Here is a 24,858-nt window from a genome sequence, read left to right as displayed (position 1 = left end):
AACATGGTTGCTCCAAGCAATGTCTCCTTCGGATGTATTCTTGCTACTACATTAGTTTATGTGTACATCCAGTTCACACCATGCAGTTTTGGCTGCCATATGATGATTGCACGTGAATGATGATATTTTACTTCGGGCAGTTAATACTCCTTTCAAAGGATCACGCGTATATTGGCGCCGAGAGCTCAAACCACAAGCTAGCGCCGACTTAGTTACATCCGATCAGCTCCTATGCTTCACTCAATTCAGTTGGCTTCAGCACATGAAATAATATTCCTAAAACGAAAAGAATTGCAGTTATGATTTGCTATAGCCGCTCCTCTTTCACACGTCCTCGATTTTTCAGTATATCATACTCAACCCATCTCATACATGTCGATCCTTCTTCAGAGATAAATCTTCCTGGATTCATGACATGACACCCTTCGTAGGTCATACAGAATGGTGCTACTTCAGGATCCGCCAAAATAAACGCTGTCGGCAATGGGTACAGTTGCAACGATGCTGCATGATCCCACAAGACAGGTCGCACCGATAGCGGAAATGGGGACATCGTTCCCTGGTCTAGTATTGTTTTCACTAGTTTTCGTGCCGTGTGCACACTGGAAAAAGATTGCTGAGCCTTTGCATCTGCCGGATGGGCCTGAGCATGAGTTTCATTACCAGCCGTGGCAAGACCAGCATCCGTTTCCGGATCGTGTGGAACTGCAGAATTACACTCATTCTCGCCTTGCTTAGTAGCCACTGCGTTCCGCCTCAGCCTTCCTGTTATGTCATCTCGAAAGATGGCGATATCATGCAAGGGCCCAAAGACGGTGAGACGTGACGGGTTGGAGGTCCAGATAGCTTCGCCGGCAGGCTCGGAAGCTTGCGATCGCCCCAATTCCAAATTTGCCGATGCAAACGCACGCTTTACCCTCGAGGTAAACATATCCGGAACTGGCTGACGTGGTACTGACGAGGCAGCGCCCGCTGTGAAAGCAGACGACCATGGATCATTATCCCCAGGAACAAAGACGAAAGTAGAGTGTCGTAAAAGTTCAGGATAGTCGGCTAGTACAATGGAGAGTGAATCAAAGTACTCCTTGTACTCGATGCTGCCAGCATGGCCGCCTCCATTGATTGTGGCCTTCTGGACGAAGTTCCCTATCACGACAAAGACTATTGGGCGTTCGGTGGGCGAAAGCTTAGTATATGTACTGAAAACCTTCCTCAGCGCGTCAAGCGACTTCAAGTTGTCAAGATTAACCTCGCTCATGATAGCCACTTTCAGTCGTACGGGCGAATCCGCGTCATCGGGCACACCTCGCAAACATTTGGCTTGGATTCTCCTCATTCGTGAGCCTTGTGCGCGTTCACTCCCGATCCCTAGAAAGTCGACCCATCCAAATCCTCCGCTAGAGCTAATCTCTCCGTTGCTGTGCTGGTGATTCGTTCCCAGTGATACTTCCCGTCGTTCGCATGGAGGTCCGCAAATTGATACACCCACAAATCGACCCCCAATGGTACCACCGACTCCGCTGTTTCCACCTAAGACTGACCCTCTCACGCTTCCCTCTTCTTCATAGACTCCATCAACGAGGACTATCATTCCGGGAGCAAACCAAGCACCATCGTCTGGTATCGTCCGGGCATGACTCAGATCTAGCGCAACGCTACCTGTCAAATCGACCAAGGAGAGATCACCTGCGGGTGATATAGAGAGTAATCCTAGAAGCAGGTGTGACGTGCCACTTCTTCCAAGCAAGTTTGCAATCGGCGTCAACCTATAACATTGAGTGGGAGCGAATGAGGATGACGACCTCTTCAAGGAGCGGCCTGTGGAATAACTCAACGATGATTGAAATGTCTCATTCCGTAGTAGGCGCTGATGAACAATGTTATAACGGTCTCTGAATACGCTAGTTTTGTGTGAAGCCTGCGGGAACAATGTAGCCTTTGACTTTGTTAATTCGAGGTACTTCTTGTCGACGTTGTAAGTCAAGCGGGGCATGCCGAATGCCTCAACAATCTTGATCCAATTTCTTGGGTGTAATGGTAAGTCCAAGTCGTCAAGTTCCTCATCGTTGATTGCTGGGTCTGGAGACAAGCGTGTGTTCGGTCGCCTGGCATGCCAATTGAGGGCATTCACATCTATCGGTCCTTCTCTTGTTGCACATGATTTCGCAGGAACTACCCTTCCTCCACTCATGTTGCCCTCTAAGGCCATCAAAATAGCCATCAGTGAGGCCCCTCTGCCTTCCTCAACGATGACGCCGCCCCCGGCCTTTTTCCAGCTTTTAGCTACCTCATCCAGGACGCGCTCCGCAAGGCCTTCTTCGCGCCATCCAGAGCCGCAATGTTTTCCTACAAAGGAAGCCAAAGTCTGCAGCGCTGAGGACGAGATGGTCAAGTTGTGCTTCCTGGTGAAAGTACGGAAAGCTACAGGTCGAAGCGTGGAGGGTGGAAGTAGAATTGGCAAGACTGAACTCCTCGCGACGGGAGCATTAAGATTCGATTTTCGTAGAGGACGGACCGGAGTGCCGAACCCTGGAGACGAAGAGAAGATGGGATCAGAGTCCAGACACCTGTCTCCAGCAAGCGGCGCGTGGTCCATTTTTACTTCCGATGTGGTAGTAATTGCTTAGTCTCTTCAGAGATGTCTCGGGACTGAGGACCATATGAAAGTAATGAGGATGAGCAGGCTATAACTCATCCTCTGTGAGTTTCACTGCTTTTGTCATGACAGAAAACGGGTAATCTGAAAAGGTAAACAGAATGCTGGGCTAGAACGATTATGGGTGATTCAGATGCCGATAATGATGATGATGTTGTCGATGTTTTTGGAAACTCGAAACACTATGTATGTAGGTACTCCGTGAAGGTAACGGACCTTTAGAGAGACGCGTGGTTGCGGGTGCTCCACATATGCATACGCGCCGTGAGTCCGCGACAAGTTCTTAGGAAGGTTTGGGCTAAGAACTTACTAATTTTCTATGCCGATATACTTCGTCCTTCCAACGTTTCGGGAAGCAGATCTCAGCTTTGCAACTCCATTTTTCCATTCTCATTTGGATGTGCTTCATTCCTCATCGCTGAGAAAGTGCCTGCTGATATTCCCAGCCTACTACATCCCCACGGTATCCTTGCCCTGACCGTCATGGCAGAACTTAATTCAGCAAAAACAGACCCAAAGCTGAAAAGCACCGCAGATGCCAAGCGTGTACAGTTAGAAGATCTGATCGCGCGAGCTGCGGCGAAAGATGCAATAAAGGACTTCAATGCGGCTGCTGAGCTTTACTCCCAAGCTACGGAACTCCAAGCCGAGCTGAACGGTGAACTGTCACTCGACAACGCTGATCTGCTGTTCGCCTACGGCAAAGCTTTATACAACGTGGCGGTGAGCAAGAGCGATGTCCTAGGGTCAAAAGTAGCTGGAGAGCCTCAAGCTCAAACAAATGATCTACCTGCAAGCGGCTCCAAATCATCCGCGCATGTGCCTGGCGAGAGCGTTATCAAAAATGCGATCGGTAGTGGGGTGGCTAAGCAAGAACATTCCAAAGATTCTAAATCCAGCCCTGGAAAGACTTTCAACCAGCCCTTTTTCCAATTCAGTGGCGATGAAAATTTCGATGATTCGGAATCTGAGGCAGAAGAGGGCGATGGAGGCGCTGATGGTGTTGACGATGACGATGACGATTTTGCCAACGCCTTTGAAGTCCTGGACTTGGCCCGTATACTCTATCACAGGAAGTTGGCCGCAGTAGAGGAATCATTTGAGAAGGGGAAATCCGCCGGCCTGCTGTCCGATGTCAAACACATCAAGGAGCGTCTCGCAGATACCTACGATCTACAGGCAGAGATTTCCCTTGAAGGGGAGAGATTCACGGATGCGGTGGCGGACCTCAGGACTGCACTTGATCTGAGGCAATCACTGTTTTCTATGGAAGATCCTTCCCTTGCTGAGTGTCACTACAAACTTTCGCTCGCACTAGAATTCGCATCTGTCAATAATCCCAGCGAAGGCACTACTGGAGGGGGCGGTGACCGCCGTGGCAAGGTTGACGAAGCTATGAGAGAAGAGGCTGCGACTCAGATGGAGAAGGCTATTGAGAGCTGTCGAGTCAGAATGGCCCAAGAACAGAAAAAATTGGATGTATCAGACGCCTTGGACGAAGACAGAGAGACAGCTCTGAGAAGGAAAATAGCGAATGTCAAGGAGATCATTGAAGACATGGAGCAGAGAGTTAGTCCCCAAGGAACGTTCTATTTCTTTGTTGCTTGTTACTGACGCATCACAGCTACTAGATCTTCGTCGTCCGCCTGTGTCGGTTGAGCAACAGAGCGAGGAAAGCGATACGATGCTTAGAGGAATTCTAGGCCAGATTGTAGGTCAGCCAGCTGTTGAGCAGCAAGCGCGTCTGGAAGCCATTACAAAAGATGCCAAGGATCTGTCTGCTTTAGTCAAAAGAAAGCCAGCTGGCATTCAACATCCGCCGCAAAGAGAATCTACGGAGAAACGCTCAGCTCCAGAACAGGTTGAGGACGAGTTCAACACGAAGAAGGCACGGACGGAAAGCGCCGAGAATGTGTGATAAATTGTCGCCCATCTTCATTTTCACCAGCCTTCCCTCGGTGTCGCCATACCCTGCTACGCTCTGGCTGGACGATAGGTTATAACTCGTTGCTCGATTGCCAGTTTGTTGATTCTCATCTCACTATGAGGCTATTCTTTCCTTTCCTTTCCTTTCCTTTCCTTTCCTTTCTTTTTCTCTTTTACTTTGACTTCCGCCTGATACCCAACCTTCATGTCATGCAGCGGCTTGATAAGCGGCTAATCTGACATATGCGCTTGGTCCAACGCTTCTAGACAGCTAATACAACCGTCGCTATCGTCATTATGATTCCAGCATACCGCTGGAAAGAAGCTGGCGAGAAATGAGAGGGATTAAATAAAAGTATGGTTGTGAACATCATGCCAAATCCCGAAATGACTTATGGGTCTCAATATGCTCTTCAAGACGGGAACCGAAACAACGGGAGATGGTGATTCAACTTCCGATTCCTTCGGCGCATAGCCAAACTCGGACTCCATATCCCAGCAAATATGTCTTCACACTCATCCTCATCCTGGCTGTCAAACTCAATGTGCTCATCACGGTTTATGTTTTCCGAGGGCTCAGAGCTCAGGTGATCAGGAGATACAGGCTGATTAGTATTGCACGGTGACTCCCATGATGACGACATAGCTATTCGTTTTGTTTCCAAAATAAACTTTCCGACCTTATATCGCTGGGACTCTTCCTCGGCGGAAACATATTTCCAGCCAAGCACATTACCGCAGAATGCACAACTGATGTCGCAGACCGTATGAAGTCCGGTGACGTATTGGCGTGGAACTGGTCTCTGCATCACAGTGTTGGGCAGGGATTCAGCCTGCGAAGTCGCCCCGCTCATAGAAACAGTACTGGCGGTAGGCTTTGCAGAGACGAGGTACGCTCGGCCATGACGGCCAGTAAACCCTTTGCTGATGATTTGGGGCTTGAGGCACAAATCGACTCCACATTTTGAACAGCGGAGACATGACACATGCCCAGTAAGATATCTATTGTTTCCATTTCCATGAGTATCTGCTTTCATTGTTGAAGGCAGGTGGTTGGCATTGTGGCGCCTTGGAGGGAAGATTATAGACGGTAATAAGAATTTAGGAAACATGGGGTTAGGAGCTTGGTGTTATTTTGTCGAGAGATTATACGCGGTACGAGCTCAGGTAGATAATTGATTAAATGCTCCATACAGACCAGACCTTGAGTTTGACTTTGCAACGGGTCACACTGAGGTCATAGACTGACCCAGCTTCCAAACCACCTAAGTGCCGGGGATTGAAACTCCTTTACATACATTCATAATTCTGGTCATTGATATAACATGCAGAAATGAAGACAGCGTTACTGCTGAATCGGTGTCATTTGATAAGATATTCCAGGACCGTAGAGTATTAATGAGGTAAACTCAATGCAACACCTATAACTACAAAGGTGCCTACCTAAATACATAGTAATAACAAGGATGTATCACAAACCCTGTTTTGCTATTAGTATTGTGGACTTAGGACTGCGCTTTCCCTAATAGATCTAAAAGATTGCTTCGCCAAAGGACTCAGCAGAATATAGATGTTAATTATAGAGCACTCTAGTCACAATATTCTCATATCAAAGCAGAAAGTCCCTAGTGAGTACTAATCCTCATAGAGCACAGATTATGTAGAGGCATTACTTTTGAAAAATGATTAGTTCCTCTTGGGAAATGGGTGACACCGAGGTAAGATGGTAAACTGAAAGACGCCAAAAGTTCTGTAAAAATAAGAGATCGTCAAATAACTTGACGTTGTCAGACCTCCGCACATAGGAAAAGCCATTTCGTGCTCAGGCAGTGCTCCACACACTGCTCAGAAATCCAAGGTTTCAATGTTGTCAGATTAAAACCACACCATCCCAGGTTTCTCACAATCTCGGAATCTGCTACCTCCTGCGAACGGGGAATGCACGCAACAATCTGAGAACACTCAAACATAGGCATACTGGCTAGCTCGAACAGGGCGATCAACCTGGAAAAAGAGAGAATAGAAGTAAGTCCCGAAGTCGTAGAGATTCCGCTGCAACTCTCAAGGGATGACAAGAACTTACCCAGCTTTGAAATTGTGGCCAAGCACACTGTCTCTGAAGAACAAGAATAATGTCCGCTCATCATTCATATCAGTCAAAAAACCTCGATAAATTGCATCGCCAACGTAGTCCCAAACTTCGACCCAGTTTCGAATTGGCCTTTTTCCACGCCCGGCCCAGTTCGGCCGGCTTTGGTACGCATCCATCCCAGGCGACTCTTGCTGCGCGAACTTCATCTCACCAATGAAAATCGCGCGCAATTTGTCGCAGAAGAGCCTCTCACACTCTTCCGGGATGGTATACGTTGCCTCCCCTTTGTATTCAGGCAATTGACTGCCCGGCCAGCTGCTCCCTACGGGCGAAGGGACGGGTAGCAAGCGGGGAGGACTTGAAGAAGGGGTTTTCGACCCTGAGGTGACCTCAGGGATACCACTGTGTTCCTATACAATAATGGCAGATGTCAGCGTACATCATGATGCGGAATATTGGATTTTAAGCGTGGACGAATCTTACCGGTCCCCGTCGTGGTGCAGTAGTGGAAGCCGCTGACCATGCAAGTCAAAGCATCAACGCTGTAGCAGCTTGCGAGTACGCTAGGTCGGGAGGTAATGCCAAAGGACCGTTGAACTTGGTTGGAGTTACTACTTTGATTATTGAAGGATTTAGCCATAGCGATAGCTTTTCTGTGGACTAAATCTTGACGGTGGCAGAGAACTTGATAAGAATTTATTGGAAGTATATATTATCCAGGTAAAGTTGGAAGAGCAATTAATGATATGATAGTAGGCACTGGTGTTTGATTCGGGGCAAATTGGGTTTCGGATAAAGTCACTTTGCTGATTGAGTGTAACAGGGGTAGGTTTGAGGTTTTTGATGAGGAGCTGAATTCCGTTAAGTCAGAGTCATACGAGGCTCCATCGGCAAAGAAGCTCCCCCAACCTTGGGCTGTTATAAGTTACATGAATAGGATTAGTCACTAGGCGGCGAATTTATTACTCCGTCCTTGGTACTCCCGTGTCTAGGCCAGATACCTGTCCCTACTACCTTACCCGGTGGAGACCAGCCAGATCACTTAGGTACTTCCGAGTATCGCCCTGGAATATTCTACCAATCTGATAAAAAACCTATGATTAGAGCAACCCAGCGATCAAAGTGACCGTATTATAGAGAAACAAAGCTTGCTAGGGAACAGAAATGTTGCTAATGATTCTGTGAAGGTAATTCTACACTTCTCCACGGAGCAGCTACAGAGTTGGTCTTTGTATCCCGTATCCTGCAGGATTCCGTAATAGTTTCGTGCTCAGGTGTCAAACATTGGCCCAGTACTAGCTATAACGTGCCTGCGAATCACAACACTTCCAGGTTGCTTGGTCTTTGCTGGTGGTTTGAGTTAAAACAAACTTCTGTGGATCAAAAGGAACGATCCCTATCAGAACATTATATGAAAGCCCGTAGGAAGGACTTTTCCATTCCCTGAAATTGGAGAAGAAATGAGGGCTCGGGACTATCTACATTTCGGGGGTTGCCGAGAAAGAACCGACAGGAACAAGAGATGTGGAAGTGATGATAGAACATAGCTGCGATGTACATGTATCCTACCACACGCTGTTATAACTCACGATAATCGCTTGGTCTTATTCTTCGGTGTCTTCCTTGGTGTCGCTGAGGATTGACAGGTTGTCGGAAATACGGGGAGTCTTCTTCCCTCGCGAATGGCGAGCTAAACGAAGTGCGTTGTTGATTCGAGAAGTGGCCAACGCCTGGTCCCTGCTGAAAACCCGCATTGGGGGAAATCGGCGCCGCCATCTGGCTCATGCCCATCATTTGCATCGAGGCATTTTCCATGTTGGAGTACATGTTTGCTTGACCGTAGCCATTCATTGCACCACTCTGTCGACTACCATAAATGCCATCCTGAAGGGAATCGAATCCCATATTATTCATTGGATTCCATGCTTGATTCAAATTATTCGGGAAACCATTTGTAGGAAGCCCCAAAGGATTCATAAACCCCATTCCTCCGCCCATGAACCCAGCCTCAGTGAATGGCATTGTAGGCATGCTTTGCGGATTCATAAAGCCAAACCCAAAAGGCATTGGCTGGTCGTTTGTGATAGATGAGACCTCATTCGAGGAATCCTGAGTTCGTAGGTTCGTCGACACGGTGGTCGCCTGAGCAATCGGATCAGCTTTTTGCTTCTTGTTCGACGGGCTCAAATTCGACCCTTCATGGTCGATGCTCGGGAGATTTTCGTCCGCTGGTCTTTTCTTCGTGGCCGAGTCCAGAGCGCCGTTGACTGACGGCAATGATGATAACTCCTTCTCCCCAGCGACTGTTCTCTCTGAATCAGACACTTTACTGTTGGATGAGCTATCATGCACTGTGAGATTCTTCTGCGTATCTTTTCTCGAGTCCGCTTTTTCATCCTCAAAGGCTTTGATTCTCGAAACAGCCTCTTCATCCACCGAAAGATTGTCAAGCAAAACACCTTCTGTGGCGCAGCCAGGGCAAACAAAATCACTCTCAATCAATGCATTGGTAATACAATCATTGCAGTAGGTTCGGTGGCAGCATGGTGTCTTAGTGGGCTCTAGGAACATACGTTTATCAATAGGGCACTCCAAACCCCAGGACTGCAATTCTTTGCTGTACTCCGCTGCTGCCGCTTCTGCCGCCGCTGCTGAAGAAGCTTTGGCTTTCTCCTGGTACAACTCCCAAGCTGCTTTGTCTGGCTTCGCAATGACGAAATCACCATCAGCGTTAACCATGACACCTGTATTTCGAAGATCCTCATTCGACCCATCGAGTGCCAATGATTCCGGCTTCTCAACCTTCGTTTGGAGTGAGCGTGGTATACCAGTAGATCGCTTCACTCGGTATTTGCCATCGAATTTTGGATCATTGTTAGTCGGACACGCCTGGATCCAATGGCCTAGACAAACATATCGGTTAAACCCTGTTTCCCAAATTCAACACTAGTCGTCTCTCACCTTTTTCCCGACAGCGGTAGCAAAGATATCCAGGAGGAGGCGGGTGATCAGGAACATTGACCGCCTTTCCTCTCCCACGACCGAAGGGTACAGGTGTAGCACTATTGATGCCCATTAGCACGACGTCCGCATGTAATAGGTATATGCATACTTTGCCATCTCCTGTTGTTGCTCTTTCCATTGGCTAGCTTGCAGGTTGAAGAGAGCATTAATCTTCTCCTCCTCTGTCTGTGCGTTATTGAGCTCTAAAACGCTGTTGCTCACTGTGTTGCTAGTATGTGATATAGCTCGGGTCGACATTGAAGCATCATTACGAGGCGCGCTGCGAGCGCTAACGGGCATTTTGCCAGATACATAACGAGCAGCGCCGCCTTTGCCAGGCCGAGAGGCAGGCAACCTCCGAGCGATAACAGAAGTGGAACGGGGAATGATTGTGGTATCATCATCATACTCTGCAAGAATAAGTCAGCGATGACGCTTTTTTAATTTTCTTTTTCGGAGTTTTCTGGTTTTTCCTCCAAGCACCAGCCCGAAGAGAAGTAATGGGGACAAAACCGCAGAGCTTACCTTCGCCTGTATCCTCATTGTAAATAGACAATTCAAAATCCGACCCATCGCCCAATCTACTCTGATTGATAATTTCACGTTTCAATTCAAAAACAGAAATACCGGTCCCGTCGAAAGTTACCCTTGAAGGCTCTTTTTGAGACTTGAACTTGAAGTGAACAGAGGATGACATTGTATTGAATTGCGCGTCCAGCAAGTGAGTTTGTGAATGTAATTAGATCAGAAACAAAAGGGACGACACTTTTCTTCAAAATGAAGCATACAAGTGACAGGAAAAATCACGGAGAGAAAGGAAGTAACACTGAATTGGATGGCAGATCGCCAAAATAACAGACGGTGACTCAATTTTCCTCTCTTCAGGTAAGTCCAGAGATCACCAAGACGGGAAGTGGAATGGCAATGCTCGAAAACTGTACTTCCGAAAGATTTCCCTTCGGTCCAAACAGTAACAGTGCGAGTTACTGTATACAAATAACTCGGACCTGTTGGTTATGAAAGTTGAGAAGCAGCTGATCTGCAGCGACGAACAGTGGGTCAGAAAATGCAAAGCTTGTGCCAATCCAAAGACCATAGGAAGGTCATAAATGTCCTGCTTGCCCACGAAATCTGACGTCTGAGCTATGCCCTGAGAAAAATGTCCGGCAGCGAATGAATAGTTGATCACGTCTGGAGATTGACTACTGGCATGCAACCCTGAGATGACAGCAAAATGAGGGAACTGGAGCTGAACGAAGTGAAGAGCACTGGCTGTTAATCAAGGTGGCGTTCCTGGGTCTACTGGACAGTCGCCAGTGTTCAAATAACGGAGGTAACAGAATAATATGAACAAGGTCCAAGTCACATTAATAGCAAGCAGAGGAGAACAGTGATCATGCGGCACTGAATTATGTTAAGAGAAGGAGAGTATTGTCCTTCAGCACGGACGGAGAGGAACTTGAGACGATTTAAGAGTCTTTGGTGAATGAAATTTGGTGTGATGAGTTGATGGCGTTCATTTGGTCATGTGACCTTGTTTTATAAGCAACCCTATTGTCACAGCATTGGTGTCTCCTAGATCATGTGACGCATCCTTTCACCCTAGGCGTTCGCTGCCATGTAGATAGGGTGGAATAAATGGAGATCTCCCATTTTCTTGTAAAAATCCCATATCTGAAAACGTATATCGACGTAATAGGCATCATTTGTGTGATTTTGATGTGAGTCATTCTATGTACAGTTCAAAACATACAAGCATTGACCCAAGCACGCCGCTCTCCTCTGATCGCGAACTCTATTAGCTAGAACTTCATATTACTGTCTACATTGGGGTAACAAGGGCGCAAAATGGGCTGTGTCAAACTGTATACCATCACTTGTCGCTTTCGAAGTTGCGGACTAGAAATCCCTCGTTCCGAAGGTGTTCCTTGACCTGTCCAACAGTAAACTCACCACGGTGGAACTGTGGCCTCGTTAGCTGAGAACTAATGGGACGATGAATGGTGCTCATACCATTCCAGCACCTAATGCGGCATCGGTGGTTGTATATCGGAAGACATCTTCAAAATGCTTTGGCACACCAGCACCGCTTGAAGCAATGACTGGAATTTTGATAGCAGCCTTGACATCGTTGATCAACTCCAGGTCAAATCCACTGTTACTTCCGTCCTTGTCGATACAATTCAGTAGAATTTCGCCAGCACCCATGGCCTCAACAGCCTTCACTAGCTGTCGGACGTCAATGTCACGGCTCTCTCTGCCACCCTTGATTGTGCACTGATACCAGCAATAACTCTGGCCGCTAGCGTTCGGGTACTTCGTTTTGATCGTATGGTGCTCGGTGTCATCCGGGCTTGTGACATAAACTCGCTTGGGGTCAACGCTCACAACCACAGCTTGGTTTCCATAAGCCTTCGAAATTGTCTCGATGGCAGTTTTTCCGGTGAGCTTTTCGCCGCGACGATAGTACTCCTCAGCCGCAATTACCGCATCCGATCCGATGCTGACTTTATCGGCTCCAGACTTGAAATACATTGTAGCAACGTCCAGAGCAGAGATGTGAGTCCCGTCAGGATCGATAGTGTCCTTGATACCGCCTCCGATTGTCAGAGGAACAAAGACGGTCTCCGATGTTCTTCTCAAGATTTCCAACATCGGGGTATCTACGAGCGGGCAATTCCGAAAGGACGTGATATTGAGGAAGGTGACCTCGTCCGCCCCTTGCTCGTAATACCTCTTTGCCATGTCAACCGGCTTTCCCAGATTTCTTACCTGACCTCCTGCGTCCACGCCGACCTTCTCTCGCACATCGTATTGATCACCTTTCGTGACGACCAGATCACCGGCATCATTCGTACGGACATCAAGACAGGCGATGATCCTGCGGGTCAACCCGTCTTCCCTCTTTCTTGCCTCCAGACCCTCCGTTTCGATTGGCTGGAATCTTTCACCATCCAAGAACGCACGGAGAGTCCGTAGTCCAGCTTGTCCGCTTTTCTCCGGATGAAATTGAGTTGCAAAGATATTTTCCCGAGCAATGGCGCCAATGAATTCTTCATCACCGTACGTGGCCGTAGCAACTGACCAGCCGTCGTTCTCTAATACGCCAGCCTTGTAGAGAGCTGCGAAGGAATGAACGTAGTAATACTTGCTGTCCGGGTTCAACCCATAAAAAGTTTGACGCTCCGAGGTCGTATTCATAGCAGAGTTCCAACCTATGTGAGGCACGCTCTTCGTGTCAGCGTTGAATTTCTGCATTCGTTGTGGGACCAGTCCCAATCCGGGGGTGTCGGGATCTTCTTCAGAGCCCTCGAAAAGCGCCTGCAGACCAACACATATGCCCATGAAGGGCTTTCCCAGCTCTATATGCTGTCTGATCGGTTCCAGGAAGCCACCTTCGGAAAGCTGAGAGAGGCAATGGCCGAAATGGCCAACACCGGGCACCATGAGTCTCTACGATGATATATGTCAGCTGTGAATCGTGCAGTAGCAGAAACAAGACTAGCAGCAGAGAAGAGTGCGCACATCGGCATTTTTAATATCGGCCGGAGACTTGATCCATTCAACATCGAACCCAACTTTGTTGATTGCATTCACCAACGAGCGGACATTTCCTGCGACATAATCGAGCAGGTGAACAGTCGGCATGGCGGCAGTCCGGTACCTCAAGCCGTTAGACAAGGTGCTGTACTTCAATACTAAAGTCGAGTAGAGACTGAATCACAGGCTTTGTCTGGCTTCGGTAAGCCCGCAGACATTCGAGGACAGAGAGAATGAATTAAAGCGGCATGGGAAGAAGAATAATCACCCTCCTCATTTATTGTCAAACATCAATCCCCACCACGGCGGGGCCATTTAGCTGAGTCACTGTTCAAAATGATAACTAGCTAAACTAACCTACTTTTTTGCTCTTTTTTTCCTTTCCGCCCACATCAATATTCTAGACAGCTGACCGCCTTAGAATCCACTTTCTCACTAGTACTACTACTTGGTGTTCGCATAGTCTGAAGCTCGCTGACAATGCAGTCTACTGGATTATTGTACAAGAGTATATTCTATCCAAAAATGATCTTACCCTGCTGGTTGGGCCCTGCGGCCTGGCAGACAACGAAAACCACTAAGGCGTGAATGGGAAAATAAACCCGTCTTGACCAATGGAAACCAATGCTCCTTTATTTGTTATTTCAAAATTTATAGTCCTTTATTGCAATGGTTCATGCAAACAATCTCGAAATGTTGAGTCAGACGGTCTGTAGATATCGCTTGGTCGAACTAAACGCTATATCATGAACAAGCGCGTTATGAGACATCGTTCCCACCGGAAAGACTGATGATCAATGGCAAATCAGAAGCCATGTTCTGAGAATTTTGGAGATAGATGAGGCCGTTTCGAGGCTATATTTGTGTAAGCCCTTTTTCTCGAGTCCGGAAGAGACAGTGTAGCTTACCGGGGAAAACTGTCTCAGACATACTCCAGCAGCTTTCAAGATCGCAGCGCTCTGTCTCCTGTTAGCTGCGTTTACCAAAGTGTGGTGATTCAGACAAACTTCTTGGTCCATGTTGTATCCTTGGGAATACACGACTTCCGATATACCGACTTGGGCGATCTTGACTGTACACGTCAAGCAAGGGCATCTACGGATCATCAACATCTGAAAGCAACGAGCAGGGACTGGGCAATCTGACGTATCGCAATAGAGTATTGAACCTTCACGGATACGCTCTCGGCCTGCTTCCAACAAAGCGTTCTCTTCAGCATGGAGGCAAAGACATGTCGATAGGCCAACACCTCCTCCTTCTCCACGGTTGCATCGCGGACCTGGTCGATGTGAGCCTCTCTTAGAAAAGCACGAGAAAACCAAAGTAAAGCTGCAAGCCTTCGGGAGATTTCATACATCCACCTTCATTGCAGTTGGTAAGATGCCGAGGAGTCCCGTTGTATCCGGTGCTAATTACACGGCGCTCCCTAACGAGCACACAGCCCACTCTTCTCTTCATGCAATTGCTTCTCTGCGCAGCGAGTGAAGCTAGTTGCATGAAATACTGGTCCCAATTTGGACGTAGACGTTGCTCATCGGCGAGATTCAGGGCTTCAAGAGCAGCATGCAGTTCCTCCAAAGAAGAGCATGAGTTGAACAATCGCACTTGCGCACGATCCGTCAGATAGGCACGTCCAATTTCTTTATCGTAGAGGTGCCAATCATTCCAAATAACAAATCTTTCAAGCGGAGGAGGATCAAGCTGTCTCCTTCGGCACCTAAAAATGGAGTAAAAACATTATATTCCATACAGCATATGGTGTTGAGGGCATAGGGTCTTGGCAAGGGAATTACCTATCTGTGAACCGCTTCCACCGAAGACTAACTGGCGCATCAACGCTCACTAGGAGGAAAAATGGTCGTTGAAGAAAACGCTCTATGGTCGCAGTATCCCAGATATCTGTTGTGACCCAGCGCTCCCTCCATCTTTTCGTGGCAAAGTCTAGGATGGATTCGACGCTGTCGAACGTATATTCCGAATTCTTCTTGTTGCTGAGTTCCGAAGCTTGTAACCGAAGATCGTCTTCTGGGTCATCGGTTATGCGAGGGTAGTGTTTGTTGTTCAGCTCAAGGAGTTGGAACTCTTGATGTTCAATGAGGTAATCTGCGATGGCGTGCTTGCCTGAGCATATTCCTGTCCGCTCCTGTGTCATTAGTCCATCATGCTGTGGAATATTTTCGTCAATAAGGGTTCATACTAACCTCCACACAAGCCAATCAGCATTTCTTGGCCCTGACAGGAAGATGCAAAGGATGCCTGGTGAGATGTGTGTAAAGTGGCAGATCCTTCAATCAGTACGATAATGAATTGGTTTCTTCTATTAACCCATTACAAGCCGAGGTTGACACCAGTGGGCTATCCAGTTGATTTTTCAAACACAATTGCGTCTGAGGTGACCAGAGGTACGTAAACCTTACAGATAATAATAATCGAGAAGATCCGAATTATAAGCAACAGCCTAGCCGCGTAGGATTTACTTAGTGGGGTAGGGAGAACTTAAGGTACGTTAGTGTTATGAATGTATTATTATAAACCAATCCCAATCGTGTAGTCTCTCGCTATAATTTATATATATTAACATCTAAGAGTCCGGTTAGAGCGAAGCTAATAGTAACAGAAATCAGAAATACAACATAGACCGCAGAATACTGTAGTATTGATACCTAGATGCCAAATATGCTGAGGAAGGAAGAGCCTGAGAGTACCTAGATACACCGACTAGATAGTATAACTTACTTCGCTGCGTGGGTCAACAAAACAACGATGAATACCCTAAGCTGGCGAGTTCCCAAACAAGAAGGCAGGGTGACTACCCATAATGGACGAAGTGATGGATTGTGGCTAAGGGTTGCCCATGACCATTATCATTTCTGACCTGGTCAGCTGTTCAGAAATGATGAATAACAGGGAAGAGGAGTCGTCACGTTGCTCTCCGGAGCAGTTAAGATCTGTATGTAATAGGGTGGGATTTACCTCTCGTATTATGATAAATCCGGGACGTTGGCCTTGCCCGCCTTATCAGCCTCGCCGTCATCTATTACTACTACTTTTCTAGTACTAGTACCCCTCTAACTCCGTACTTCCTACCTTATCATTACTCCACAGTCTGATACAGTTGCACTTGAACAGTTTAACGCTCGTCATCATAATCAGAGCCCTTACTACCCAGCAGAGACAGATCCAGATATACCTGCGGCTCACTCATTAAAAATATTGAGATAGGGCTCAGAATCCTAGAACATCCACACGATATTATAACCGAACAAAATGCAGTACGCTCCATTTGCCTCGGACATCGAGCTCCCATTCTACACAGCTCTAGCTACATTGAAGATAGACCGTGACAAACTCGATGACTCTGCTCGCAATGTATTAGGCCTGTACGAACTGCGCTCTACGGACGCACCGAATAATTCTTGTCGGATGCAGATACATGGAAGTGCCCTCACCAGCGACGAGTGAGTCCATCGTCTGAGCTCAACTCCTACTTCCTTTCACAATTATCTCGGCGATAAGTAGGGTCCAGAGGGTTTAATTGCTGATTGACCATGGATTACACCAGTGTACCGGAAGGGTATTACAGAGCTGAAGGGACGATCAAAAACTTTAATACTTTTGAAGAATACCGCGACAGCGATAAGCCTCAGATGTTGCAACAAGCCGGGCAAACGGTCAGCCTCACGGTGCAAAAGGTCAATGAAGTTTACTAATGATATTTCGGAAAGATACGGGGTGCCATAGAGGACGGCAGCATCTACTTGTGTCCGTCAAAATTATCTTCCTTCATGATACTGTCTTTCGCAGATCTCAAGAAGTATAAGTTCCACTACTGGTTCGCGTTTCCTGCACTTCATTCAACCCCTTCCTGGACTCCTGTACCATATTCTGGGGAGATCGTCGGTGATACTCCGGTTGAACCGATTGATAGGGCACCATTCAAGGCCTTATCCACTCTTGAAAGTTCGACTCTTGTGGAAGCAGTGCAGACCTGGTCCCGCAGCGTCGAAGCTTGTCAGCGAGGCTTCTTCCTCGCAAGGAAGTATTTCGAGCTTGATGGCAGACCTGGGCATGATGCCAAGGGGATGCCTGAAACAGCAGGTGGGACATTGGTGGCAAGTTCACAGCAGAGCGCCGGGCACAACTGGAGGATTGCTTCTCTAGCAAGTTATGAGAGCGGGTTTTTCGATGGGGCGCAATTCGAGGATAGCTTTATTTGTTTTGCCGATCCTTCAAACTACGACGATGCGCCGGGTTGGATGCTGAGGAACCTACTATTTCTCATCAAGCGACGTTGGGGCCTACGAAGAGCCCAGATTTTGAGGTATCGGGATACACGTCGCGAGAATGGTCGCAGCATGGTAGTCACAATGGAATGCAAAGCTCAGCCGGTGTCACATCCGGGGAGTTCTCCTGAAACAGTGATCGGTGCGCCCAAAGTAACTGGCTGGGAACGGAATTCTGCGGGAAAGCTGTCAGGGAGATTAGTGGACCTCACAGAGTATCTGAATCCTAAGAGGTGAGCAGGTTACGGGATGTACCACTCAAAGTATTTGTGTGCGTCTAACTCCGCGGCGCAATGGCTAGGCTGGCGGATCAGTCCGTTGATCTCAATCTGAAACTCATGAAATGGAGGATCAGCCCGGATCTCGATCTTGAGAAGATCAAACGCACCAGATGCCTCTTACTTGGAGCTGGGACGTTAGGAAGCTATGTTGCTCGAAATTTAATGGTACGTCATTCCATATTTCTATTGAATAGACATTCACCGAGCTGCTGGCCTCTAGGCTTGGGGAGTTACGAAGATAACATTCGTGGATAACGGAAACGTATCTTTTTCAAATCCGGTGAGGCAGCCACTTTTCAACTTTAAAGACTGCCTAGAAGGTGGCGCTAGAAAGGCAATTCGAGCTGCGCAAGCTCTGTCGGAAATCTACCCTGGTGTTGAGGCTACCGGACATGTTCTTTCGGTGCCAATGGCTGGCCATCCTATCACAGACATGGAGAAGACACTAAAAGAGTTCGGTATTCTCAAGGCTCTAGTAGATGACCACGACGTTATTTTCCTTCTTATGGACACGAGAGAATCGCGCTGGCTCCCAACAGTCATTGGTAAGGCGGCGGGGAAGATTGTGATGAATGCAGCGCTTGGTTTCGATTCTTTTGTGGTCATGCGACACGGCGTCAGAAATGATGCAGACCCAACATCAGAGCTTGGCTGCTACTTTTGCAATGACGTAGTTGCGCCGATGAACGTAAGCCATCATTCCCAAGTGCCTTGCCTCTATGCGACTGACTTTTTTCTAAGTCTGTAAGAGATCAGACACTTGATCAACAGTGCACCGTCACTCGACCAGGTGTAGCCACAATAGCGTCAGCCTTGGCGGTTGAGCTGCTCATTTCACTTCTGCAGCACCCTCAAGGTCCTGCGGCCCCAGCTGCTTTGCCAAACGATGACCGCGGTTCTCACCCTCTTGGTCTGGTGCCACACCAAATCAGGGGATTTCTTTCGTCCTTCGAAAACATTTCGGTTATAGGAAGAAGCTATGACTGTTGTAGCGCCTGCTCAATAAATGTCATTAACGCATACAATGAGCAGGGCTGGGAATTTGTTGTAAAAGCTTTGAACGAGCCCGGATATGTGGAGGAGTTGAGTGGCCTTAGGGAGGTCAGTCAGAACAATCCTCTTTTATCCTACCCTCTAATCCTTGTCTTTCGCTTCCCCCGTCCGCGCAAATCACCCAACCCCGACCGGAAATCTCTGGCACTGGCCATGAACAAGGCAATTTCCGTTGATATGGATGGCTGACACAACAGAAGGTCCAAGCAAGAGCAGAAGAAACGATAGATGACATCGAGTGGGACGAGTCGCTTGAGAACGAGGAGGAAATCATCTAAGAATTCGGTGATCTGGTACCAACTGCGCACGGCAGGGCAGCAGAATGAGATGAGTGCTACATCTGGCTGGTGGGTTCTGATTTAGGAATGAATGAGGACCTCATTTTTCAACGCGTTATTCCTTCTGTCGAGGCCAACAAAGTACGCTTCCCTTGATTCCTGGGCAAATCAGTGCGTGATGACGATAAAAATACACGATATGTCCGGCACGTACATTTCGTGAAGACTCTGGCTTGATCCTGTGCACTCTATGGAAGAGTGCTTTGAACTGTCTCTCTAGTTCTTTGTCCTCGACCCCTTGATAAAATTTGCAAATGAAATGACCTCCAGTTCGTAAGGTGTCAAAGCTGAATTGCAATGCGGCACGGCAGAGGTCCTATCAGGTTAGTCAAGTATGTACGATAAGTATGACATTTGATTGAAGTACCATGCTGCCGGCGTGATCTCGGAAATTCACGCCGCTTGTGTTCATCATCCTATTATAAGGGTCACTTAGACTTCGCTTCCAGAAGCCGGTGGTTTGGAACCAGGGAGCACACATATCGCTTAAAACCACATCTACCGTTCTCTCCGACACGGCATCACTTTGTCCGATGCACTCGCTATTATGCTCCATGCTCGCGGTCGTACTCAAGGTCGTATTATTGTGTCCGTCACCGTCCCACGGACCAGGGGAACGCGGTCTGCCTCTACAAGGATCGCGGAGGAACTCCCGAACGTAGGCCTGAATATCTGGGGCAAGGAAGTTGCCCTGTATGGTGGAGACGCCTTTGGGGGGCTGTGCTGGGATTATGTCTACGCCCAGGACTCGACCGTTCGGTTGAGTTCGAGTCACTGCCACCTGAGACAGTTAGATGTCTATTAAAACTGCCGCGAGATCGAACAAACCTGAGACCAGGAGCCGGGGGCGTATCCCTGATGAGAATAACAGATGGTCAGCCTGGATGCCCAGACTTGAAAGCGACAGGGCGTATACCAGATCCACTACTGTTTGCCCACTCTTGAAAATGTGATATTTCTCATCGATCTAAAATTACCTGTGTTTAGTATACAATGACCAGTAAGGCTCAAGTAATCCATACCTGCAATAATTTGAATGCTGCACGGCTCTTCAAGCCTTGTACTGCCGCAGCCCTTGTAAAGTGGTCTTTGATCTGACGTGCTTGCCATCTCTTCGAGGATGAATGTCTCTTGAATATGAGGAGAGACGTTATATCACTGATCTCGAGTTTTATAGTCTTGGTTGGGCAGGACGAAAAGAACATGGTGCTGGGATCTTTCTATGTGAGGTAGATACCCAGTTCGTTTGGTGTCAGCGGGAAATTTTGGTGGGATCTCGTCAATGTATTATTGGATTGGGCCGTCCTTGATGATCAGGTGTGATACAATGTAGATACTGAAAATCTAACACTGCCCGATGATGGCGGTGACGAGATGGAAAAGAACAAATACAAGTAGATAAACTCCGTAGATAGTATACCTCTAGTAGGCAGCCCTTTAGAAGGTGTATTCAAACAATGTAGGACACCAAGATACTGAAGTAAGTGTCATGTGAAATCTTGGAAAAGGATGGAGAGCTATTGAGTATCTATCAACGACAATGATAGCAATAATGATATATCAGGAGGCTTTAATAGCTAAACTTAAGAGTATAGTAGGTATCACCCCACCCCTATCTCCTTTCATTAAAACATGCTGTTCCCTCTCCAAATCAAGTGTTAATATTGACTCCAAACAGCTGCAACATTGGAGCTAAGGTACGCATTGTAGATAGATTGGGACGCTTCTTACAATATGTAAGGACTATACTCCCCTAGATATAGCTCAACGAAGTTTCTTGCCTTTCATGTCCTAAAACATACATGTAGTCAACCCCATACACCCTCCGTAACACAGCGACTAGTCCAATTATTGTTCCTCATATCAATCTGGGATTTACATTGTGGTTTGATACATAGGTGGCGTTCTTCTTACTTTCAATGAATAGGTGACATTCTATAGATCAAGCAGTTCATGATATATTAATGAGAGCCATCGGTCAACTTCTCAGGTCACTGCACTTGAAACGAAGTCTGGGCAGCGTCTTATGCAGGTACTGAACAGGGTACCGAAATCTCTCCACGTGAAAGAATCCACAATCATGAAAGAGGAATGCAGGTAAAGGATGAAGTACAGCGCTACTAAAATCAAGGACTACGCTACGGATAAACATTATATTCCTTCAAGGTTTTCCACCGTCTACATTCTCTTTCTGTCTCGCTTTAACGGGGAGAATCCCGTAGGGGCACCAAAACCTCGGCCGTGCACTATACTGGATCGGGCTGTTAACTGTATCTCGTCCCGGGAAGTTCGTCCAGGACCAGGAGCAAGTTTACGCGCCGGTTTTCTGATGTCCTGGTTGTCCGGGTCTTCTTCTTCCTCAAACAAGTTTCTATCTCGCTGGAAACCCAATTTACGCCTCTTCAATTTCATCTGACCATGACTCGAGGCCCTGTTCTTTGGAACATCGTCACCTTCTGCATGGTTTTCGACATCAGTCTGTGGGGAGCGTGACCTGGACGATATTGCTCTGGCCATTTTGGGCTTGGTACCAATATGGTGGGATAGTTGCGACCGCTTTTTAGACGATGCCGCCCTGAACGACAGCTCGTCTTCTTGCTGTGGACTGCTTATAGTTGCATTCTCGGCGAAATCCATTTTGTCACTGGAAACTTTCCCAGGTGTCCCCGCGCACACAGTGACCGCGTGTAGCTCATTCAGATCGTCATCAGAACTGACTGAAGGATTCTGAGGTTCACTCGCGCGTTTCAAAAATGGGGTAATCGAGAAAGACGATTTATCGCCAGGCAATGCCGTTGGTTGCTTGATGCCTTTATTCCAGGACTTGATCGCCCCTGGTGTTGCAATGGTCAGTGCGGGAACAAATTGGGTGCCCATTGTTCGATTAGGAGGAGCACGAGATTTTGCATGGGGCTGAGGACTTTCGGTTGTTTTGAGATTATTACGCCGCTGTTGACCATTACTCTGAGCTTCTTGAAGTTGATCTTTGACTTGCCGCAGTTTTCGATTGAGATCTTCGATCATTTCTTTGAGAGCAGCGCGCTGAGCTTCGCTTTCATGTTTTTGCTGACGAGCACAGCGCTCCTGTCGTTCCCGAGCTTGTATTTGCTCTGCAAGTTCCTTACGTGCTTCCTCAAGTCTCGAAGACAAATTGGCAATTTCCGCTGCCTGTCGAGTCTCTCGGGACTGAGCACGTTCGTGAGCGCGCTTTTCGTTCTCCAATTGCTCTTCGACCGTAATCAGCTGGCGTCTCAATACCTGCTTTTCGGCGACGGTATTCTGAAAAGATGTGCTTTGTACCCTAAACTGCTCCGCTTCTAATTGCAAGTTGGAAAGTTCTTTCGATAGGCGAATATTCTCGTCTACCAATCTCTTAGATTCAACTGCAGTCTTCCCCAGAGAAGCAAGTTCGCCCTATCGCAAAAGTTAGAGTGATGTCCCAACAAGTCAAGGTATAACGGGCAACGTACACGAAGATTCTCTATTTCATGTGACGAGGCAGCGAGCGTATTCTTTAAGCGATTCGCTTCATTGAGGGTCTTATTGAATTGAACGCGTAGGCACGATTCAGATTCTCTGGCCCTGATTAATTCTCCGCTGGTCTCCTCTAGCTGCAAGTGCAGGCTGTCATTTTTGAACTGGAGAAGTAATTGCTGCATACGTATTTCCCGAGCTCGCTCGATTTCTAGAACAAGGGTTGCCCGGCCCACAGCACGTTCATATTCTTGCTCATAGTGTGCTGTGGTAAGTGCCATTCGGCACTGAGGAACGGGGTAAGTTTCAACTTGCATCTCGCGGTCGTAAAGCATACATACATCATTAAAACCCGGTGTTGACATCTGGACGAGAGAATTCGGTGTTGGCTTGCAAGGGAGATCAACAACAACTAAGTATAGCGAAAATCGAGTTGTCAAGATTGTATTATTGTGGCATGAAGTCTAGTTTGCCTAGGGTCAGTGGTCATGTATGAAAAAGCAGTCTGTAACGAAATCAAGGTACGGGGGTAGCCAACGTAAGGTTGTTTGGGGCAGCGGCCGACACGCGTCTTTCAACTTGCAACGGAAAAATTAGCTCGGCAGCTCCCGAAGTTATGGACACCTGGACTCTCTCGGTTGCACTAAAGCGATTATTGCGTAGTTATCGAGTGCTGCCATGCATCTACTCCGTCTGGAATACCTCCTACCCAGACATCAGATAATGACCACTGGTCCTTGCGGATCGTTCATTCACTGTGTTTTCCAGTGTTTCTTCACATTCAAGCTCAACAAAGCATCTTAAATGAGCCATTCTTCAAGATCCTGGAGAAAATGAAACTCAATTTCCTTATCTCTTTCCTCTGCATTGCGACGAGCGCGCTTTGTACATCCGCAGACCCTGATAAGTACGAGAAATACAAATCAGTATCTCGTGTCGCGCCGATTGAATTGACGGATGTTACATATCATGATTTGACCTCAAAGCCTCGCGACTTCCACGTCGCGGTTCTTCTAACAGCTACTGACGCTCGCTATGGTTGCGTCCTATGTCGCGAGTTCCAATCCGAGTGGGACCTCATTGCACGAAGTTGGAATAAGGGCTCCAAGTCAGACGATCTTAAGCTGCTCCTCGCTACTCTGGATTTCAGTAATGGCAAGGAGACCTTCCAGAAGGTATAAGAATGATCATTCTTCCTGAACCCTCTTGATGTATTGTTCATCTAATCTAATGAGGAAAAAGCTGATGCTTCAAACTGCGCCCGTCCTCCTCTTGTTTCCTCCCACAGTCGGCCCCTTTGCCAAGGTTGACAATGCACCCAAAAGATTCGACTTCACTGGGTAAGAGACTCTTGGATCTGCCACACGATTTCTCCGTGTTGATGAAAGACGTTTAGCCCAATATCTGCCGACCAACTCTACACATGGATCAGCCGACATCTTCCGGAAGGCTCAAAACCACCTCTCATCCGCCCAATCAATTACTTGCGAATTGTCTCTGCAATCACTATCCTTATGGGTGTGATAACTTTGTTCACGGTTTTGTCTCCGTACGCCTTGCCGATCATAAGAAACCGAAACCTGTGGGCAGGCTTTAGCCTGATTGCTATCTTGCTGTTCACCAGTGGCCACATGTTTAATCATATCCGCAAAGTACCTTACGTCGTAGGTGATGGCAAGGGAGGCATTAGCTATTTTGCTGGTGGATTCTCTAACCAGTTCGGCATGGAAACGCAGATTGTCGCTGCCATTTGTAAGTCGTTCACGTTCCGGAGACACGACCATGTCCACATACATACTGATGATTCACTGTGATTGCAGACGCTGTACTTTCCTTTGCAGCGATTGCTCTTTCCATGAAGGTCCCTCGCATGGGAGACAAGAAGGCACAGCAACTGGCCGTCGTAATCTGGGCAGGCGTACTGCTCTGTATGTACAGCTTCCTCCTCAACATCTTCAAGACGAAGAATGGCGGGTATCCTTTCTACCTCCCTCCTTTTTAGTTGTCGGACATCATTAGGGCTTAATCCTGGTCCTTCCACCCGTTGGTGCGATATCCTTGAAGCAAAAGAGCCCGATCTAGGTGCAGCAAGTCACCTGCTCAAGCCTTCTTCCGCGGATGGGTTTGCGAGCTCGACTTTCTCCTTCATGGTGTTTCCGGGTCTTGGCCGCCTATCTCCTCTACATCAGCCTGCACTGCGACTAGGCGAAGG

General features: G+C 47.6%; 8 protein-coding genes across 8 annotated transcripts; 3 read left to right on the top strand and 5 right to left on the bottom strand.

Moving 5' to 3' along the window:
* Positions 1 to 307: 307 nt before the first annotated feature.
* ALT_4277 (DNA polymerase epsilon noncatalytic subunit) lies at positions 308 to 2,596 on the bottom strand (the record flags this gene model as incomplete). The annotated part of the gene is made up of 1 exon (XM_033563554.1): positions 308 to 2,596. The coding sequence occupies one exon, from the start codon at positions 2,594 to 2,596 to the stop codon at positions 308 to 310; it is 2,289 nt and encodes a 762-aa protein (XP_033419445.1).
* A 543-nt stretch (positions 2,597 to 3,139) lies between these two features.
* On the top strand, positions 3,140 to 4,574 carry ALT_4276 (tetratricopeptide repeat protein; the record flags this gene model as incomplete). The annotated part of the gene is made up of 2 exons (XM_033563555.1): positions 3,140 to 4,225; positions 4,281 to 4,574. The coding sequence occupies 2 exons, from the start codon at positions 3,140 to 3,142 to the stop codon at positions 4,572 to 4,574; spliced, it is 1,380 nt and encodes a 459-aa protein (XP_033419446.1).
* Positions 4,575 to 6,369: 1,795 nt separating this feature from the next.
* ALT_4275 (cleavage polyadenylation factor subunit MPE1) lies at positions 6,370 to 10,374 on the bottom strand (the record flags this gene model as incomplete). The annotated part of the gene is made up of 8 exons (XM_089599719.1): positions 6,370 to 6,586; positions 6,666 to 7,084; positions 7,158 to 7,189; positions 8,264 to 9,136; positions 9,248 to 9,577; positions 9,636 to 9,736; positions 9,787 to 10,087; positions 10,203 to 10,374. 8 exons carry the CDS (start codon positions 10,372 to 10,374, stop codon positions 6,370 to 6,372), a joined length of 2,445 nt encoding a protein of 814 aa, XP_089456057.1.
* Positions 10,375 to 11,550: 1,176 nt separating this feature from the next.
* Positions 11,551 to 13,325, bottom strand: ALT_4274 (imidazoleglycerol-phosphate synthase; the record flags this gene model as incomplete). Its single annotated transcript, XM_033563557.2, has 3 exons — positions 11,551 to 11,640; positions 11,691 to 13,130; positions 13,203 to 13,325. The coding sequence occupies 3 exons, from the start codon at positions 13,323 to 13,325 to the stop codon at positions 11,551 to 11,553; spliced, it is 1,653 nt and encodes a 550-aa protein (XP_033419448.2).
* Positions 13,326 to 16,484: 3,159 nt separating this feature from the next.
* ALT_4273 (putative autophagy ubiquitin-activating enzyme ApgG) lies at positions 16,485 to 19,023 on the top strand (the record flags this gene model as incomplete). Its single annotated transcript, XM_033563559.1, has 6 exons — positions 16,485 to 16,675; positions 16,780 to 16,888; positions 16,943 to 17,733; positions 17,802 to 17,946; positions 18,002 to 18,469; positions 18,523 to 19,023. The coding sequence occupies 6 exons, from the start codon at positions 16,485 to 16,487 to the stop codon at positions 19,021 to 19,023; spliced, it is 2,205 nt and encodes a 734-aa protein (XP_033419450.1).
* Positions 19,024 to 19,193: 170 nt separating this feature from the next.
* ALT_4272 (uncharacterized protein) lies at positions 19,194 to 20,377 on the bottom strand (the record flags this gene model as incomplete). The annotated part of the gene is made up of 5 exons (XM_089599718.1): positions 19,194 to 19,271; positions 19,327 to 19,488; positions 19,540 to 19,946; positions 20,001 to 20,139; positions 20,195 to 20,377. 5 exons carry the CDS (start codon positions 20,375 to 20,377, stop codon positions 19,194 to 19,196), a joined length of 969 nt encoding a protein of 322 aa, XP_089456056.1.
* A 973-nt stretch (positions 20,378 to 21,350) lies between these two features.
* ALT_4271 (uncharacterized protein) lies at positions 21,351 to 23,011 on the bottom strand (the record flags this gene model as incomplete). The annotated part of the gene is made up of 3 exons (XM_033563561.2): positions 21,351 to 22,586; positions 22,643 to 22,933; positions 22,988 to 23,011. 3 exons carry the CDS (start codon positions 23,009 to 23,011, stop codon positions 21,351 to 21,353), a joined length of 1,551 nt encoding a protein of 516 aa, XP_033419452.1.
* A 468-nt stretch (positions 23,012 to 23,479) lies between these two features.
* On the top strand, positions 23,480 to 24,648 carry ALT_4270 (OST3/OST6 family protein; the record flags this gene model as incomplete). The annotated part of the gene is made up of 4 exons (XM_033563562.1): positions 23,480 to 23,821; positions 23,889 to 23,986; positions 24,043 to 24,398; positions 24,467 to 24,648. 4 exons carry the CDS (start codon positions 23,480 to 23,482, stop codon positions 24,646 to 24,648), a joined length of 978 nt encoding a protein of 325 aa, XP_033419453.1.
* Positions 24,649 to 24,858: the final 210 nt, after the last annotated feature.

This window comes from Aspergillus lentulus, assembly GCF_001445615.1.
Source record: "Aspergillus lentulus DNA, contig: Alt08, strain: IFM 54703, whole genome shotgun sequence".
NCBI classification, from domain to species: domain Eukaryota; kingdom Fungi; phylum Ascomycota; class Eurotiomycetes; order Eurotiales; family Aspergillaceae; genus Aspergillus; species Aspergillus lentulus.
This window is presented reverse-complemented; position numbering and strand designations above follow the sequence as displayed.